This window comes from Panthera pardus, unplaced genomic scaffold (genome assembly GCF_024362965.1).
Source record: "Panthera pardus isolate Hobbes unplaced genomic scaffold, ASM2436296v1 HiC_scaffold_13, whole genome shotgun sequence".
NCBI lineage: Eukaryota > Metazoa > Chordata > Mammalia > Carnivora > Felidae > Panthera > Panthera pardus.
The window spans coordinates 63,004,797-63,023,571 of record NW_026526688.1 but is presented as its reverse complement, the minus strand read 5'-3'; the positions used below and the strand labels follow the sequence as shown (position 1 = coordinate 63,023,571).

The window sequence follows — 18,775 nt, the reverse complement described above, 5'->3', positions numbered from 1 at the left end:
TAATCTTAGCTGCTGATGAGTTATGAGACTTTGTTTATTTGGAGAGAGAACGACGGAGAGAGAAGGGGGAGGCGCAGAGAGAGTGGGAGAGAGTGGGAGGGTGTGAGAATTCCAAGCAGGCTCTGCACTGTCAGCACAGAGCCCCATCCCACAAACCATAAGATCATGACCTGAGCTGAAACCAAGAGCCAAATGCTCAACCGCCTGAGCCACCCAGGCACCCCGAGTTATGAGACTTATTTTATTAGAGACAAGGGTAGCATAATACACATTGATGTGCTATGCCTGCCGCTTGTTTCAGTTTGATCTTGAGCAAATTGCCTCCTATTGGCTTGTATGGCTGCCAGTGCCTCAGTTGGAAGAGGAGGTTACAGGGGAGAGTGGAATCACACTTTGAATCAAGACTGGGGTTCCAACCCTGGCCTCATGACTCTAAAGAAGAAAAAGATGTGTACTGGAAAACCCATGGGCATAAGAATCAGAAGGTGGCTCTAAATTTATATCCCTCTCCAACAGCTGCTTGCTGTGACTTTAAACACATTACTTAACCTCTGACTGTTATTTTGTCTTCTCTAAAATGGCAACAATAGTGCCTGTGTCACAAGGTTATTGTGAGATTTGAAAGAAATGATGTGTGTTATAATAAGCTTGAAATACAGAGGACCCTCGATAAATTACCGCCTTCGTTGCTCTTCTCTGAACATCCCATTTCTTCATTGTAGGGAAGTAACTGAGTTGGCTGCCATATCTGTATTTTCTTTCAGCTCTAAATGTCCAAGATTTAAAATAATAATTTGGCCCCTCCAATACATACACCTGCTCTGATTTAGAAAATGTATCTACTATGGTGGATATGATCTGAAATGGTCAGTAAGCACTTTACTGAACACTTCCTGTATTCCAGATACTTGTGCAAATGAGATGTAGGTATTATTACAATACTCATTTTACAAATGTACTAGATAAGACTTTGAGAAGTTACCCAAGAGCACACTGCTAATTGAGAAAGCCTGGTAACCTCAGCCAACAAGAGGGGAGATCTCTGGAGCTGGGCTGGACAAGCAAAGTAGTCCTAAATTAGGATGAGGGGCTGCGCTTTTGTACTGCGGCATCATTCAGTCACTGGACTCCGGTCCCATGAAAAGGGGGTGTGCCAGTGGGGAGAGGTGGCTGTCTTTGCCAACACTCAGAAGCTAAATGCCTGCTTCAGTCCTGAAGAGGGGGATTTGGGTGGTGCACCACAGCATCCATTCCAGGACACCATTCACCTGCCTGCACAGGCGTCCTACAGGGTTCTGACCACCAAAAGGGCAGATCCATTTGCTTTTCATTTGATTTGACCTCTCTGTCCTGATACTTTACAGAGAACGTGGTTGTCAGACATGGGACAGTTAGACGAGAGAGTCACTGAACTTATCGAGAGACATCCACCAAAAGGGGACTTCCTCAAGCTGATAGTGCCTGAGTTGATGGGTGATGGGTAAGGGAAGAGATGGCTGAGTACTTCAGGCAGAAGAACCAGTTTGAGCATAGCCCTGAGAGAAACAATGGCATCCTGTTTCCAGAAACTACTGAATAGCAAGTGCTTTCACCTAGCCCAAATGGTGCCTTTGTGCGAATTCTTAGAAGGCCCTGTTTAAATTCGTATACTATTACACCATCTGTACACACGACTCTTATTGCCTCGTACACAAGTATTTTACTGTTGACACATGGCGGGGACGAGGCTAGGGCTCCCGAAAAGTTGTAAGCGCATCAAGCTCTCTGCCCGTTTGTCCCACACCTGGATTACACCACGTACACCACGTGGGCGTTCTCAGGTCACGGCCTATGGGCTAGATTGACGCCTAAACACCCCAGGGAGCAGCCGTCTGCCAAGTCAAACCATTTGCTAAACTTTTCTGAGCTTCGTGTTTTCTCATCTGAAAATGGGGGTAATCATAACTCTTTAGATGATCACAGGAGATATATTGCGTTTGAAATTCTCCATCTTCCATATATAGGGGGTTATTAAGGGACACTGGGGCTGGGGAAACAAGGAAGAAGAATGATCTAGATCCAAGGTAGAGCAGAGGGAGGCAAGGCTGTCTGTAAAGAAACTGTCAAAACAGATCTTAAAACTCATTTATACTTTTTCTTCCCAGGTTTTTGCCAAGCGACTGCTACACAAGTCACATCTTAAAGTCGCGCGGAGGGCGGCCTGGTACCCTCTTCCGGGGACTGCGCGGGGGCCGGCAGCAATTCCTCAAGAACCGCGGTTGCCAAGGCAACTCCTTGCAGCGGCTCTCGTGGTGGTAGTGTCCGCCCCCTCACGCCGTCACGCGTCCTCGCGCTTCCCCGCCTCCAGGCGCGCTGCGGCGCTGGCTACTGGCTAGACGCCTCGGTCTCACTATCCTCACTCCATTCGCAGAGCCAATGGCTGGGACCGCCAGGGATTTGTTCACGCGAGTCACACGAGTCCGCCTACTGCAAGGACCAATCACAGCGCGGAGAAGGAGGGTTGGGAGCCCTCGCAAGCCAATAACAGCAAAAGAAGCCGCCTCGGCCTCTTAGCTCCACCCTCGAGCCGGAAAGGCAGGTTCCGAAGGTGCAGCACCTGGTGGAGTCTGGGTGACGGTGGCCCGCAGTTCCCGCGCGGTCGTCCAGGTGAGACTGGTAGGCCAGGAAGGGGGAGCGGGCGGGCGCCGGCCAGCTGCCCCGTGGTATTGAGGGGAGCGGGGTCGGCCGTGGATGCGCGCTCGCAGGGCGGCAGCGCCCGCTGTGAGGACGGAAGGCAAGGGGAACAGGTGAAAGCCGTGTGAAATCTCAAACGATGAATTTAGGCTGGGGCATGGTTCTTGCCCTTTAAAAGTTTACAGTCATCCGAAGACGGGATATATTAGGAGATAGTTCACAGGGTGAAGGAGTGATGAAAGTTTTGCAAAAGCAGAAGCACTACTGGGGAGATAAGGTCTCTTGCGTATGTGCAGTGGAGGTAGTGGGGTTGGGAAGGGCGTCTGAGAGGAGGTCACTGAAGGATGAATAGGAGTTGGATGGCGGACGTTACCGACAAGGGAGTGTTGTGCCCGTTACACGTGAAGTGTGAGAATACAGCGGGAAGGTGGGAGATAAGGAGGTGAAGAGTGAAGGCCTGGCAGGGCCTGTTTCGCCTCGCTCAGGGCCTTGGTTTTTATCTTTCAGGGACGCATTCCCTTGGCATCTTTTTAAAAGAAGGGGGTTAACTCTGCTGTTTAGCTAGACCCTGCCGTTGTACCTTAAAGGTAGTGTTTAAGGAGGGCAAGCTAAGAGATTGGGCAACGCCAGCCAATGAGGGAACTGTTTGCTGCAGTCCGGGCTCAGCCAAGGTATATGGGCCAAAGGATGGACACTGGCCGACCGTGCTCAGCCAAACTTCAGAGTTTCTCAGAGAATACACAGATAACTCATTTTTTTTTTTTCTTCCTGAGAATGGAGCAGGCTCCCAATCAGGTTGCACAAGGATGAGAAAAGGGAAAAGAACTCTTTATTTCCCCTCCCCTCTCCTTAAGTTTAATTCCTAGTTTTTTGGTTTTGTTCATTTGGCAAAGATGTATCCAACTCTCCTTTCTTGTGTCGGGAGAGTAAACCCCTGAATTACACCAAGTCTCTAAATTGGGGGTAAGTTTGAAGGCTTGACCTAGGCAGCAGAGGAGAGACCGGGAACATTCTTTCAGAGATGACTAAGTAGATGATGGTGCAGTTCCCCAAATTAGAGGTTAAGGAAGATAGAATATTTGGGCAGGGTTACAGGGAGCAGTTGGCTGAATTTTGGGGCATGTTGAGTTTGATGGAACTCTGAACTGTGTAATTGAAGATGGCCGGTAGAGTTTTAGATAATCAGAACCTGGAGTTTAGGAGAAAGGGCTAGGGACAGAAAGACTATAGATACTATAGATAATTTCTTTTTAGCAAAAATTTTTTTAATGTTTATTTATTTTTGTTTTTTAAAAAAAAATTTTTTTTAACATTTATTTATTTTTGAGACAGAGCATGAACAGGGGAGGGTCAGAGAGAGAGGGAGACACAGAATCCGAAACAGGCTCCAGGCTCCGAGCTGTCAGCACAGAGCCCGACACGGGGCTCGAACCCACGGACCGTGAGATCATGACCTGAGCCGAAGTCGGACGCTTAACCGACCGAGCCACCCAGGTGCCCCAATGTTTATTTATTTTTGAAGGAGACAGCGTGAGCAGGGGAGGGGCAGAGAGGGAGACACAGAATCCAAAGCAGGCTCCAGGCTCCAAGCTGTCAGCACAGAACCCGACGCAGGGCTCCAACCCACCAACTGAAATCATGACCTGAGCTGAAGTCGGACACTTAACCGACTGAGCCACCCAGGCTCCCCTGTTGTATGCTTTATTATTGATGATTACAATAGACCATAGTGGATGAGAGCATAATCTCCCCCAGTTAGTATTTTTGTAACTTGGGTTAAGAAAGTTGCTCACTCTGGGGCACCTGGGTGGCTCAGTTGGTTGAAAGACCAACTTCGGTTCAGGTCATGATCTCATGGTTTGTGGGTTCGAGCCTCGCATTGGGTTCTGTGCTGACCTTTCAGAGCCTGGAGCCTGTTTCAGATTCTGTGTCTCCCTCTTTCATTGCGCCCCCCCTCCCCCCATGCTCTCTCTGTCTCAAAATAAATAAACATTAAAAAAAAAGTTGATTACTCTTTCTAAACCTCAGTTTTTCATTTATAAGATGGAAATAATAAAATCACCTGCTTTGTGAGGGATTAAAGTCTTTAATATAGAGAGAGCATGTAGCACTCTTAGAACACAGTTCCTGGCATATAGGAAGTGCTCAATTATTGTTAGCTTAGCTACTGTGTGTCAGGTCCTAAGTTAAGTACTTCACGTGTATTATGTCTTGGACTCATTAAAACTATTTTTCTTTTTTCAGCTTTATTGAGGTGTAATTGACAGGTAAGATATTTAAGGTGTATATTGTAGTGATATGTGTATCTCTCTATATATATCTCATATATGAGATATATATATAAATGATATATATGTATATGATATATATATATCATATATATATATAAACATACATTATGAAAAGATCCCACTTTCTAGTTACGATTCTGTACATTTTGCAGATGATAAAACTGAGGTTCAGAGAGGTTCTATAACTTGCTTAACGTCACACAGCTACTAAGTGATGTTGGTTAAGCATTGTCAAATTTGGTGATGATCTCATGAAAAATGAGGATTGGAATGACTTTTATCTTGTGAGTTAGGAGACTGAAGACACCTTGGCGTGAATGGGAGCTAGATTGCAAGTGGTTGAGTGACGTGTTTGGATGCAAACAAAGCAGGGAGAGGCTTTTTGTTGATTTCTCCCTAGAGAAAAAAGAGGTTGGTTCAGAGAAGAAAAGTGGGACAGTGGCTTGGGGAAGTGGGGGATACAGGTTAGGAAAACTTTTCACAAGAAAGGAAGACTTTCTTGTGAAAGTACGAGTATGGAGACATGAGTATGTTTTCTAAACTTGAAGGAATGGACTCAGTGAAGAGGGCAAGATGAAGAGTAAGAAAGGACAAGTGACAGACTAGTTCTTAAGGTAAGAAGGGAACAAAACACTAGTCACTCTCAGAGAGGGTGAGTGAGAAAAGAGAAATTTTGAGGTTGGAATGGCCAGGATGTAACTGTAGTCCCATAATATAAGCCATTTGAGAATGAGTAGGACAAAAGAACTAAGCATACAAAGTGAATTCAGAGACCTGAGAAAGTTGACTGAGCTCCCCAGTATCCTCTGTGAGGCACAGTGAGAGGTCAGCATTGGGAGTGGGGCATTTTGAGCACTATTAAGAGTGCTTCTGGGGCGCCTGGGTGACTCAGTGGGTTAAGCGTCCGACTTCGGCTCAGGTGATGATCTCACCGTTCGTGTTCTAGCTCCGTGTCGGGCTCTGTGCTGGCAGCTCAGAGCCTGGAGCTGCTTCGGATTCTCTCTGCTCCTCCTCTGCTCACACTGTCTTTCTCTTTCTGCTTCAAAAATAAATAAACATTAAAAAAAGAAAAGAATGCTTCTGAGGCTTTAAACAATTTGTCTTTAAAGTTGTCCTTCATAATTTGCACATTAGGAACAACAGGGAACATTTTTAGGAAAGTAACATTCTTTGTAAGTTTTTCTTTTTTGATTTCATGACCCGTTATGCTTATTTATTATATAGGTAAAGTATATTCATGAGAAAATTATAATTGCAAAAAGGTATAAAATGGAAAGTAGAATTTTTCTCCTCCCGCCTCACCGCCCCTCATCCCGTGTGTGCACATGGACAAGAGTGTGCATCTTTTCCTCTTGATCTCTTCCTCTAAAGGTCACCACTCTCAATTGTTTCCTGGATATCCTTCCATACATCGTGTGTGTGTGTGTGTGTGTGTGTGTGTGTGTGTACACGTGTGCACGCACACAGATAAATATATAACGTTTTCACAGAAACAAAGTGGGGGGGCTCTTCTTTATGGGTATTATTCTGCAACCTGCTGTTTCATTTAACATTGTATCTTAGACATCCTTCTATGAAGAACATACAGATTTTCCTTGTTCTTTTTTTTTTTTTTTTTTTTTTAATTTTTTTTTTTAATTGACTCTTCTTTTTTTTAAATTTTTTTTTTCAACGTTTTTTATTTATTTTTGGGACAGAGAGAGACAGAGCATGAACGGGGGAGGGGCAGAGAGAGAGGGAGACACAGAATCGGAAACAGGCTCCAGGCTCCGAGCCATCAGCCCAGAGCCTGACGCGGGGCTCGAACTCACGGACCGCGAGATCGTGACCTGGCTGAAGTCGGACGCTTAACCGACTGCGCCACCCAGGCGCCCTTCCTTGTTCTTTTAAGTGGCTGTATAATTGCCTGTGAAAGGACTTAGGGTTTATTTAACTCCTTTCTTGTTGATGGACTTATTTATGTTGTTTTTCTTTTTTTTTTTTTTCTTTGTTTCGGCTGCTATAAGCAATGCTTCCTTCAGTCTTAGTGTACCTGAGTAAGAAAATTGCTGGATCAAAGGGTGTATTTATTTTTAATTGTGACAAATATTGTGAATTTTTCCTCAGACATACTGATCCTTCCATTAGCAATGTATAATGATGCCTGTTTCCCCAAAGTGTGTTTCCAATACTGGGTCCTGAGCACCATGAAACTTTTAAAGATTTTTGGTTTAGGATGTATTTCTTTGAGTGGAACTGAGCTGCATATTTGTTTAGTGAACATTTGTATTATATTTATTTTTCCATGAACTCCTTGGGAATGTCTTTTGGCATTGTTCTGTTGGGTTTTTATTCTTTCTTTAAAGCACACTTGGCAGCCTTTTGTCATGAGTGTTGGAAATATTTTTTCCAGTTTGTCATTTGATCTTTGACTTTACTTATAATTATTTATTCCCCAGTCAGAAGTATTTAATTTTTATGTAGTCTTATTTGGCAGATGTTTTCTTTTTTTTTTTTTTTTTGTTTTAAGTGACACTCAAACTCCATTATTGCTAATTGAAATTACAAGTTTTTCCAAGGAGACCACACTGAAGAGTCTCTTTAAAGATAGTCTGACATCTGGATGGCCAACAGGCACATGAAAAGATGCTCAACGTCACTCCTCATCAGGGAAATACAAATCAAAACCACACTCAGATATCACCTCACGCCAGTCAGAGTGGCCAAAATGAACAAATCAGGAGACTATAGATGCTGGAGAGGATGTGGAGAAACAGGAACCCTCTTGCACTGTTGGTGGGAATGCAAATTGGTGCAGCCGCTCTGGAAAGCAGTGTGGAGGTTCCTCAGAAAATTAAAAATAGACCTACCCTATGACCCAGCAATAGCACTGCTAGGAATTTATCCAAGGGATACAGGAGTACTGATGCATAGGGGCACCTGTACCCCAATGTTTATAGCGGCACTCTCAACAATAGCCAAATTATGGAAAGAGCCTAAATGTCCATCAACTGATGAATGGATAAAGAAATTGTGGTTTATATACACAATGGAATACTACGTGGCAATGAGAAAGAACGAAATATGGCCCTTTGTAGCAATGTGGATGGAACTGGAGAGTGTGATGCTAAGTGAAATAAGCCATACACACAAAGACTGATACCATATGTTTTCACTCTTATGTGGATCCTGAGAAACTTAACAGAAACCCATGGGGGAGGGGAAGGGAAAAAAAGAAAAAAAAGAGGTTAGAGTGGGAGAGAGAGCCAAAGCATAAGAGACTCTTAAAAACTGAGAACAAACTGAGGGTTGATGGGGGGTGGGAGGGAGAGGAGGGTGAGTGATGGGCATTGAGGAGGGCACTTTTTGGGATGAGCACTGGGTGTTGTATGGAAACCAATTTGACAATAAATTTCATATATTGAAAATAAATAAATAAATAAATAAATATAGTCTGAAATTCTTTGTCCAGTGTTCTTTTAGATCCTGCTCTTGAAACTTAACGTGTGGCTTTTAAATCAGTGTCCTCAAATGGACACGGTGATGACATCTAGTAGTTGACTTTTTTTTTTTTTAATCACATGTTTAGGATCTGAGAATTGGTACTTTAGTATTTGTTGTTTTAAAAATTATCAGAAGATGAATTTTAAAAATTATTTTGCTGGAATTTCACTGTTTTATGTATTTATTTGTCTATTTTTACAGAATTCTAAGGCTTTCTGCAGAGATTTGAAAAATGGCAACAAATGAAAGTATCAGCATCTTTAGTTCGGCATCCTTGGCTGTGGAGTATGTAGATTCACTGTTACCTGAGAACCCTCTACAAGAACCATTTAAAAATGCTTGGAACTATATGTTGAATAATTACACGAAATTCCAGATTGCAACATGGGGATCTTTGATAGTTCATGAGGCGCTTTATTTCTTGTTCTGTTTACCTGGATTTTTGTTTCAATTTATACCTTACATGAAAAAGTACAAAATTCAGAAGGTGAGTGTGATGGACTTACAATGCAATGTTATCGTTGATGTGGAAGGTTTTAAAAGTAAATATAACTTTGTTTTGAGAGAATCTAGATCACGGCTGTCCGATGGAAATTCAGTGAAGGAACATGCATAATTTTATATTTTCTGATAGAATACATAAAAAAGTATAAAGAAATAGGGGAATTAATTTTAGTATTATGCTTCATTTAATAAATCTAAACTATTATCTTAAGTAATCAATATAAAAGTACTTAATGAGATATTTTATGTTCTTATTCTCACAATAAGACTTTGAAATCAATTGTGTATTTTACATTAATTTTAGCCCATCTCAGTTTAGACTAGCCATATTTAAAATGTTCAATAGCCACACATTTCTAGTTCTACCATATTGGACAGCACAGCCCTAGATTGTTACTGCTAATGTTTCAAGAATAATTTGTTAAATTATGCTTTCATTAGATGTGATATTTGTCTAATTTGGGCTTAGAAATTTTAATCTCTTAAACTAGCTGGAAAGGAAAGTTATGGGGATTTGTAGATAATTTGCAATTCGCTCCTACCCCTGATGTCTCAGCTGCTAAGTGTAAGTTAATATTCTAAGATCTTGATTGGGGTTATTAAACGTTTTGTTTTTTCCTTAAATAATATGGTAGTGGTTGAGCAGCATTCATGTCATCCCAAATGAGGAAGTCCTGAGGCCCCTAGTTTCTAGATACTTGTTTTAGTGCACTAAATTTCTTGAGATCCCACCGTGCATGACAAAGTGTTGAGATACACACAGTGCTGCTTTTCAGTTTTAATCACAGGGAAAATGGTGAGCTCTACCAGAGTGTCAACTAGAGTGTGACAGGGGTCCCAGCAAAGAGCCTGGACTAGCTTATTAGAGATGCTTTATCAGCACTTGGCAAACCCATGATAGTTTCTAATGCTTGCTGTTTACTTTTCTAAAAAGTCATGCCAAACTAAAACTCAAGGACACGTGGTCTTGGTAGAACATTTGAGAGTGTTCCTTTGTGGAGACTAATTTGCACTTACTAAGTACCCGTCAGGTGGCAGGCGGTGTGCACATTCTCCCCCATGGGTCTGTTTGCCCCGCTGCCTCTCCCAGTGAGTTTAAGTGCTCACGCAAAGGGCGTCATTGATCCTGTCCGGGGATACCGCAGGCGATCAGGCGACTAGACTGTAAGCCAAGGGAAGAACAAAAAGATTGGAGAGGAAGGAAAAAGGGACATGCCCAAAGGGGAGTATTCTCTTACCCTAAATTAAGGACAGAAGTTCCAAAATGCTTTTTATAACAGGGCCTGCTTTGAAAGGCAGAGTTCAATTTGGATGTCTGTCTTCATGCATGTTTGGGATGATTCTGACTAGAGTGTGTCACCTCTTGATTTGTTTGCTTATAGGGCTGAATCATGGTATGTCTGGCCAGGCCAGAGTGTCCCTGGCCTCCTTCTGCCCTCCGCACTTGACTCACTGGTCAGAGGGTGGTCACTTTTCCAGAGAGAAGAAGACCTTTTTCAGTCAGTGTTTTATGAATGACTTTAAAAGGTGGCAAAAGACCGTACAAGTAATTGTCTAGTTGGTTACAGGTGGACTTAGAAACAGAAATGGAAAGGGCGGGTATATGGCCTCATGCTGTCTTGTCTTCCTTTGAGGTTCAACACCATCAAAATCCCTGCTTTGAGCTTTTTGATATCAAAATGAACTGTGTTGGTAAATCAGTACAAGTTCTCATAAAAGGGTTTAAAAACAAGCAACAGAATCAGTACAGTTAATTACAGGTTTATGCATTTTGAAGGCAAAAGCCCTGAAACCCTTGTTTGTGGGCACAGGAAGAAGGTTGCTGGCAGTGAGGAGAGCAGTTTCAAACAGGATAGACTAGGGGATAGTCAGTGCGCGTGCTCACTAGTGAGAGGGAAATTTACAGAACATCACATCTTCGTAGTTCTCTAGCAGTTTTCCTCAGGGACGCGTATACTAAAAACATTCGATTGTCCTAATAATGGTATTCCTTCATATTAGAATGCAGTGATATATAAAGTGTAAAATGCAGTAAACTCTGATGTTCCACTAGGTAGGAGTTTTTGATTGTTCACTATCTTTTTTTCTAATATTTATTTATTTATTTATTTTGAGAGAGAGCTAGCAAGGGGAGGGCCAGAGAGAGGAGGGAGAGAATTCCAAGCAGATTACCACCACCCCACCCCCCACCCCAGGCTCCCCCATTGTTCATTATCTACCCAGGCTCCCCCATTGTTCATTATCTTTTAAACTAATTTATGTACATTTTAACCATGTGATTTTATAGTTGACTGATTTGTGTGTTAATTTCTGCAGCTAAATTAGGGTATCACATTCAAGCTAGCATATTAAAAGTCTGTTAAATGGAATTTGTAGGGACAATTTGCCCAAGCTAGGCTCTTTAATTTATTTTGTCCCCAATCACAGACTGGAGGTTTGGAGTAAGGAGGTCAGATAATCTCAGAGTAGAGATAGCTAATTAATAATTATCTTGTCTAATCCCTTCATTTTATTGTTGAGGAAACAGAGTTGTGAGCATCTCAGAGCTAGTTAGCTAGTGATGGTGGCCCTGAGATTGGAGGCTGGCTCTCTAGATTGGTTATCTATTAAATGCTTTTTCTTCTTTTTGTTAGAGAGGATAACTCAAGGAATTTTAAGAGCAACAAAAAAGAGAATTTTAAGACCAGAACTGGAGACCTAGATTTTAGTTAGTTCTAGTTCGGGTCCCTGCCCGTGTGATCCTGGGCAAGGTAGCAGACCTCTCTGGGCTTCTGCTGAGCAGTAGTTTCCTTGCTTGGGATATTATGGTTTAGTTAAAAAAGTTTGACTGGCAGCTGTCTGGATTTTTAAGTAAGGACATGCAAAACAAAGCAATAACTATTATATATTATCACCGTCTTTTTATGAAACCAGAAGCACCTTTTCTTATCTAACTGCAGCCCTTTAAATCGAATAAATTTAGATTCTTTTATATGGCTTGCTAACCAAGTCGATATCCTGATGAGGTTTTCTGAACATTTTTACAACATTGATCTCACTTTTCTCATTTTGACTTTCATCTCTGAATGTCGTCATCTGTGGGCAGTAGCTCTCCATTCTTTGGGAACCACTGGACTCATTTCTGACGTTCTTCCAGCTCAGAGAGTTATAATTCTGTCATTGGAAATGACAAAAATCCACTTATTTCTGGGAATACACTTATTTCTGAGTACCGCTAAATGGCTGGAGGCATCACTTCACCTCCGTAATCCAGGTTTCCAGTGCGGTCTGTATGACAGCTGGGAGAACCTGCCTGTGATCTCAGCATAACACATGTCTTCTCTGAAATTCCTGCTGACAGAAGTGAGGGCTCTGTGGGCAGCAAAGACGGAAGAGTGATTCACGGTGTGGTGTTTTTTTGTTTTGTTTTTTTTTTCAGTTTGTTTGTGACCTTTATTCCTGGGTTTGTTTGGGAACAGTTTCTTCACCTATTTTAACTCATTACCATAGTTGTCAAGAATTTAGAAGGGGAGGGTGCTGTGATTCCTGGCCCTTGCGTATTACAACATAGTCACTGTAATATAAGATTAATTAAATAATGTAGAATTAAGGTCACATAGAAACATTACAGAAATAATTAGAATTCACTCTGATTTTCAGGTCAAATTACCGACACAATACTAAATACTACGATTTTTCTCCCTAGGATAAACCAGAAACATGGGAAAACCAGTGGAAATGTTTTAAAGTACTTCTCTTTAATCACTTTTGTATCCAGCTTCCTTTGATATGTGGAACTTATTATTTTACAGAGTATTTTAATATTCCTTATGATTGGGAAAGAATGCCAAGATGGTATGTAGATAAAGATTTGATTTTGATACTCAGTCATGGTTTATTATCTAGTTAAAATATCCTTAATGTTGATCTTCTTTCTTCATTTGGTTAATGTTTATTCTAAACTTTAGAAGTAAATACAATGTAGAAAAGTAAACCATTAGTAGAAACTTAAAATGTTTCCATTTTTTATCTCTCTATATTTTAATGTAATATTTTATTGGAAAGTGATTTCTTACATACATCAGAAGTTTCAGTAGCACCCTTTATGTGACTGTATACAGATCCATATGCTTCAACCAAGAAAAACTCTGTTACATTTTAAGTCCAAAATGAATAAAAAGAGAAGAGAGTAATTGTGAGATTTATAAAAGTTGTGTCCATACAGACACATATATATTATCTGAGCACAAGTATTTGTGTTCAAATAATATTTGTGTTCAACTGTTTGCTCCTGACTTACCCAAATACAGATATACCAATATTAGGTGTACACTTTTTCTTTTCTTTGTAATATATGTTTAACGTATAAAAGCGTTGTGTATGTGTTCATTTGTATATAAAATGTTTTTGCCCCTTGCTCTTATGACCCTCTCTTTGGTGGAAAAGAAGTGATGATTTTAACTCTTAATAATCTCAGTTCAAGTCCTTCATCAGTATTATTCCTTTCCTAGATGTTTTGGATTTTGTTTAACTCTGATTTTATACATGTGAAATTTTTTCAGTTTTTTTGTTTTTTGTTTTTTGTTTTTTTTTTTAAGTGGAGCAATGTGGAGCTCAAACTCACAACCCTGAGATCAAGAGTTATGTGTTCTACCTGCTGAACCAGCCAGGCACCCCTATACATGTGCATTTTTAAAAAATGAATTAGAATTGCTACAGTGTCAATCTCTTTACCCCTTCTTCAGAGGTATTATAATACCAGCTATAATATAGTCACGTTGTACTTATCAGTTCTGAGAGTTTGCTGGTCAGTGTATCCAGTTAGGTCAGGTGGTTGGTGGGTATTTGGTTTCATGTAATTCCTCAAGCAGTGATCCCAAGGAAAAATCTAGATTGTTTAAGTAAGTTATCGTATACTCATTACAGTATTTTCATCTTAAAGGTGTCTGCTGTTGGTAAAATGCTTAGGCTGCGCAGTGATTGAAGATACCTGGCACTATTTTCTGCATAGGCTCTTACATCATAAAAGAATATATAAATATATTCATAAAGTTCATCATGAGTTTCAGGTATGTTAGAATTTTTTTTGTTTTCTATTAGAGGCAAAATGTTTTTCTTCAAGCTTTTAAAAAACTGTCAGTGATGTTTGTATTGCTTTTTATTTGGCATGAACATGTTAAGACCATAACACACACACACGCACATACATACAACCAGTTCTATAAATTTTCAAGAAAAATGTTATATGAAATAGTTCAGTCACTCATCTTTGGGGCCAGAGCACTATCCTATCACAGTTGGTATGTGGCAGATTAATAGAGGCCATAGTGATGTTAAAGTCATTTAAATTGGATCCCAAAACAATGAACCTTTCATCTTTAAACTTCTGAAACAATTACTGACTTGTTTGATTAACACAGTTCCACCTCATTCTGGCCTCCACAAAAACTGATTTGATCAGAACTGCTTTCATGTACCTTTGTCCAACTGGTTATGTCAATGTGTTCCACATTGATCCTGATGACAGGGTCTGCTAAATCAAGTGTCCTTTTCTGGGCAGAACAAATTCAACTGCATAAACCAAAATTAGAGTTTAAGTTGTTTAATGTTTTTATCTAACACCATTAAAGGCAGTTATTAAGATTTTATTAGGGACATCTTTAGACCTTTTGATGTTTGGTAGAAACAAAAAGATGTTTGCTTCAAGTTTTCTTTATTTTTGAGAGAGAGAGAGAGAGCGCGCGCACGCATGAGCAAGCAGGGGAGGGTCAGAGAGAAAGGGAGAGAGAATCCCAAGCAGGTTACGCACTGTCAGCACAGAGCCCAACACGGGGCTCAAACTCATGAACCGTGAAATCATGAGCTGAAATCAAGAGTTGAACTCAACCAACTAAGCCATCCAGGCCCCCACAAAAAGATGTTTTTATTGAGAATTACGGTTATTGTTTATATATCTTCAGCTAGGTATACTGTCATTACATAAAGAAACAATATAATATTATAAAACCATATGTATAAATAAATTAGAATATATTTAATGTTATGTATTAGTCATGGTTCTCCAGAGAAACAAAATCAATAGGAGATACACACAGATTTGTTTTAGGGAATTGGCTCATGTGATTGTGGGGCCTGGCAAGTCTGAAATGCGTAGGACAGACCACAGGCTGGAAATTTGAGCAGGGTTTCTGTATTTCAGTCTTGAGAATCCTTTCTTCCTTGAGAAGCCTCAGTCTTTGCTTTTAAGGTCTTCGACTGATTGGATAAAGAGCACTTGCAGTATGGAGAGTAATCTCCTTTACTCAAAGTCTCCTCAGTTAAATGTTAGTCACATCAAAAAAGTACTTTCACAACAGTATCCAGACTGGTATTTGACCAATCAAACTGTTGGGCACTGTAGCCTAGCTAAGCTGACACATAAAATTAACAGTCACAACACATTAAGTAATTCTTACCTATTTATTTTAGGCTCCATTTGGAATGGAAGCTGAATATGCACATCCCTTGGAAACTCTGATTCTTGGAACTGGATTTTTTATTGGAATCATGCTTTTATGTGATCATGTCATTTTCCTTTGGGCATGGGTGACCATTCGTTTGATGGAAACTATTGACGTCCATAGGTGAGCTATGGTTTCTATTCAGGTATAAGGTATCAAAATATATCTTTGTTTTCACAGTCGTAAGATTATCTTTTTTTAAATTTTTTTTACTGTTTATTTATTATTCGGAGACAGAGCATGAGCATGGGAGGGGCAGAGAGAGGGGGAGACACAGAATCTGAAGCAGGCTTCAGGCTCTGAGCGGTCAGCACAGAGCCCAACGTGGGGCTCGAAGTCACAAACCACGAGATTATGACCTGAGCCAAAGTCGGATGCTTAACCGACTGAGTCCCCCGGGCGCCCCGATCTTTCTAAGCAGACTAGTAAGACACATTAGTTTTGTTATTTTTATTTAAAGGAAACATGAGAACATAATCATTGGATAAACATTTTTTTTTTTTTTTTTTTTACATTCCTGTCTCTGGCAGTTGTCATTTTTACAGTTAGAATGTACTCATGTATTGCTTGGTCAAGTGAAATAAAATTTTGATTGATACTGCCCAACTGCCTTCCAAAAGGGTCCCTATTTACATCCCCAGGAGGAGTATATACGAGAATGCTTGCCCTCCCACAACACCTTCCAAGCCGGATAGATACAGTCTTTACTCTTTGTCCTTAAGAGAACTGAAGAGTTTTCAGTATTGTGATCTGCATTTCTTCAGGGACTTGAGAGGCTGTGCGTCTGTGTGTGCTCATCAGTCGATGTGTTTTGTCTTCTTTGAGTAACCCTTTTATATCGTTTGCCCATTTTTGTTAGGTTATATGTCTTGTAACCTCTTGGTTCATGTTAGCCTTGTTTGTTACATATGTTTTGTTTTTTAAGATTTTTGTTTATTTATTTTCTTTTGAGAGAGAGGGAGGGAGAGAATTCCAAGCAGGCTCCGTGGTGTCAGCACAGAGCCCAACGCGGGGCTCCATCTCATGAAGCGTGAGATCGTGACCTGAGCTGAAATCAAAAGTTGGACACTTAACTGACTGAGCCACCCAGGAGTCCCCAGTCACTCCTTTCATTTAACTTTTCCTAAAGGACACATACTTTTATGGGCATTACAAACTGTGGTGAGAAAGCTCCTCTAAAACAGAAAAGAAAAATAATTCTTGAAAGGCTGTGTCTAAAGATTCATTACTATAAGCCCTCTCTCTGATCCCATGATATATAAAATTAAGTTCCAAAGATCTATTAAGGTTTTTATTTTAATTTCTTGAAATGGTTTCTAGAATATGTACCATTTTTCTGTGAGGTTTTGTCTTTGTAAACATGTCGGAAATAAATGTGACTTAGGTGACATGGAAAGTTACTCGAATTAGTTAACAGGCAGATGACTGTCAATGAAAATGTCAGTTATTTGAAGTGGGTTTATTTCCTTCATAATCTTTATCATTTTTATTTCAGTGGTTATGACATTCCTCTCAACCCTTTAAATCTGATCCCTTTCTATGCTGGTTCTCGGCATCATGATTTCCACCATATGAACTTCATCGGAAATTATGCTTCAACATTTACCTGGTGGGATAGAATTTTTGGAACAGACTCTCAATTTATTGCCTATAATGAAAAGATGAAGAAAGTTGGAAAAAAGACCGAGTAAATAAATATCTCATCTAAACCTTTCTGAAGATACACTTTCCTGAATTGAAGCAAGTAGCTAACATTGCTTCTGCGGAGCAGAAATAAACGTGTCTTGGCTGCCAGGTGATACAAGGAACATTAACAACCTTTAATTATCTTCCTAGTGGGAACTTTTTCTACTCTATATAAATAAAGTTCTGTATGTGTGGAAATAAGTAAATAGATACTGAAGGACGACTGTCACAAGGAAGTTTCAAAGGCCACGTTGCTAACCTTACGGAAAGGTGCGAAGTAATGGAACAAGTATTAATCTATGTCTTTCCCCCAATAACACCATAGTCCTGAAGTGAAAATCGGTCTATAAAATCTTTTAAATCTATGGGGGCCGTTTCAAAAACTCTTAGCAGGGTGTTGGCCTCATATTGAACTTCACACATTTTTTAGAATTTGCCTAAACCTCAAAGTATCATGGGTTGGACCACATCAATTGACAGTGTGAGTGAGGCCGCCAAATCAGGAAGAGCCCGCACCAAGAACCTCCACTCTTGTCCTAAGCTGACCGGTTTTGGGTGATTCTCTTTCTTTGAGAAGTCCTTTTGGACTGCAAAATACTACTGGTATCCATAAATGAAGGCATTTCTGAATCGTCATAAGTGGAATATTTTAGTCTAAGGGTTTTTGGGTTACTTGAATTTTTAAAAAAAATTGAGCTTTATTTCTGCTGTTTACCCTTTCATTTTTGTAGATCAAGTTTTCATTATACTTAAAACTATCTTGAAACATTGTGGACTGACTTGCTGTATTTGCACTTTGAACTGTTGAAATAAATGTGATGTTTTTTGTCTGATTATCTGGTTTCCGGTTTTGAGTATCAGCTGTCATTTTTTTATTCTTCTAAAGAAAAGTACAGAAATCGTTAAATTATTAAGTTTTGTAATAAAAGGAATAATTCTACTTTTTTAAGTGCTTCATTTGCTGAACGTCTTTGGCAGTTTCAACATGTATTTATAAGGCTATGATTGCAGGCAATTCCATTGAGCTAATAAGATGGAGGATATTGAGACAGCTCTTTTCTCTGTTTTGAGGTGTATGTTTTCTGTGCAGATGGAAGAATAGAACTAAACTTTTTAGAGCTGATTTAATCTCATACCTAGATTTCAACTCAAAGAATTGATAATTCTGCCAAATTGTTATTTATAATATGGAGCCATTTTTGGGTAAGTTTCTTTTCCTTCTTTTGCAAACATAAAGAGATTCAAATAAGGATTCAGAAAGTTGAACTGAGACTATTCTGCTAGACCATGTTTTCTAATTTGTACCTAGACCATATGACCCTTTTCATTCTTTCTATCCCTTTCCCTTCCTGTGTGGGCGTGGTTTAAAATGTTAGCTCTTAATTCTCAAACAGCGATTTGGGGGCTGTACTTAAAATCGTGCTGTTTAATTATAAGCTATCTGTAGGAAATTTTATTCTCTACCCTCTGTTCTCTAATGTTCATGGAATGCACAGATGTTTTGACTCAGTACTTGGGAGGAGGGTGACATCTACTGTTGGAAATGGTGCTAAACACCTTGGTTCACCTCATTCATTCTTTTCATACTAGTTAACTTACTGAGCACTTAATGTATACCCTGACTTCTGCCATGAGCTTTTAATGTATGGTTTCATTTAA

The 18,775-nt window shown here is 40.1% G+C and overlaps 1 protein-coding gene across 1 annotated transcript; it reads left to right on the top strand.

Annotated features, from left to right (window-relative positions):
• The first annotated feature begins 2,516 nt into the window (after positions 1 to 2,516).
• On the top strand, positions 2,517 to 17,949 carry MSMO1 (methylsterol monooxygenase 1). Its single transcript, XM_019441059.2, has 6 exons — positions 2,517 to 2,646; positions 8,649 to 8,934; positions 12,637 to 12,785; positions 13,873 to 13,999; positions 15,399 to 15,553; positions 16,926 to 17,949. Exons 2-6 carry the CDS (start codon positions 8,680 to 8,682, stop codon positions 17,119 to 17,121), a joined length of 882 nt encoding a protein of 293 aa, XP_019296604.1. The 5' UTR covers positions 2,517 to 2,646; positions 8,649 to 8,679; the 3' UTR covers positions 17,122 to 17,949.
• The last annotated feature ends 826 nt before the right edge of the window (positions 17,950 to 18,775 follow it).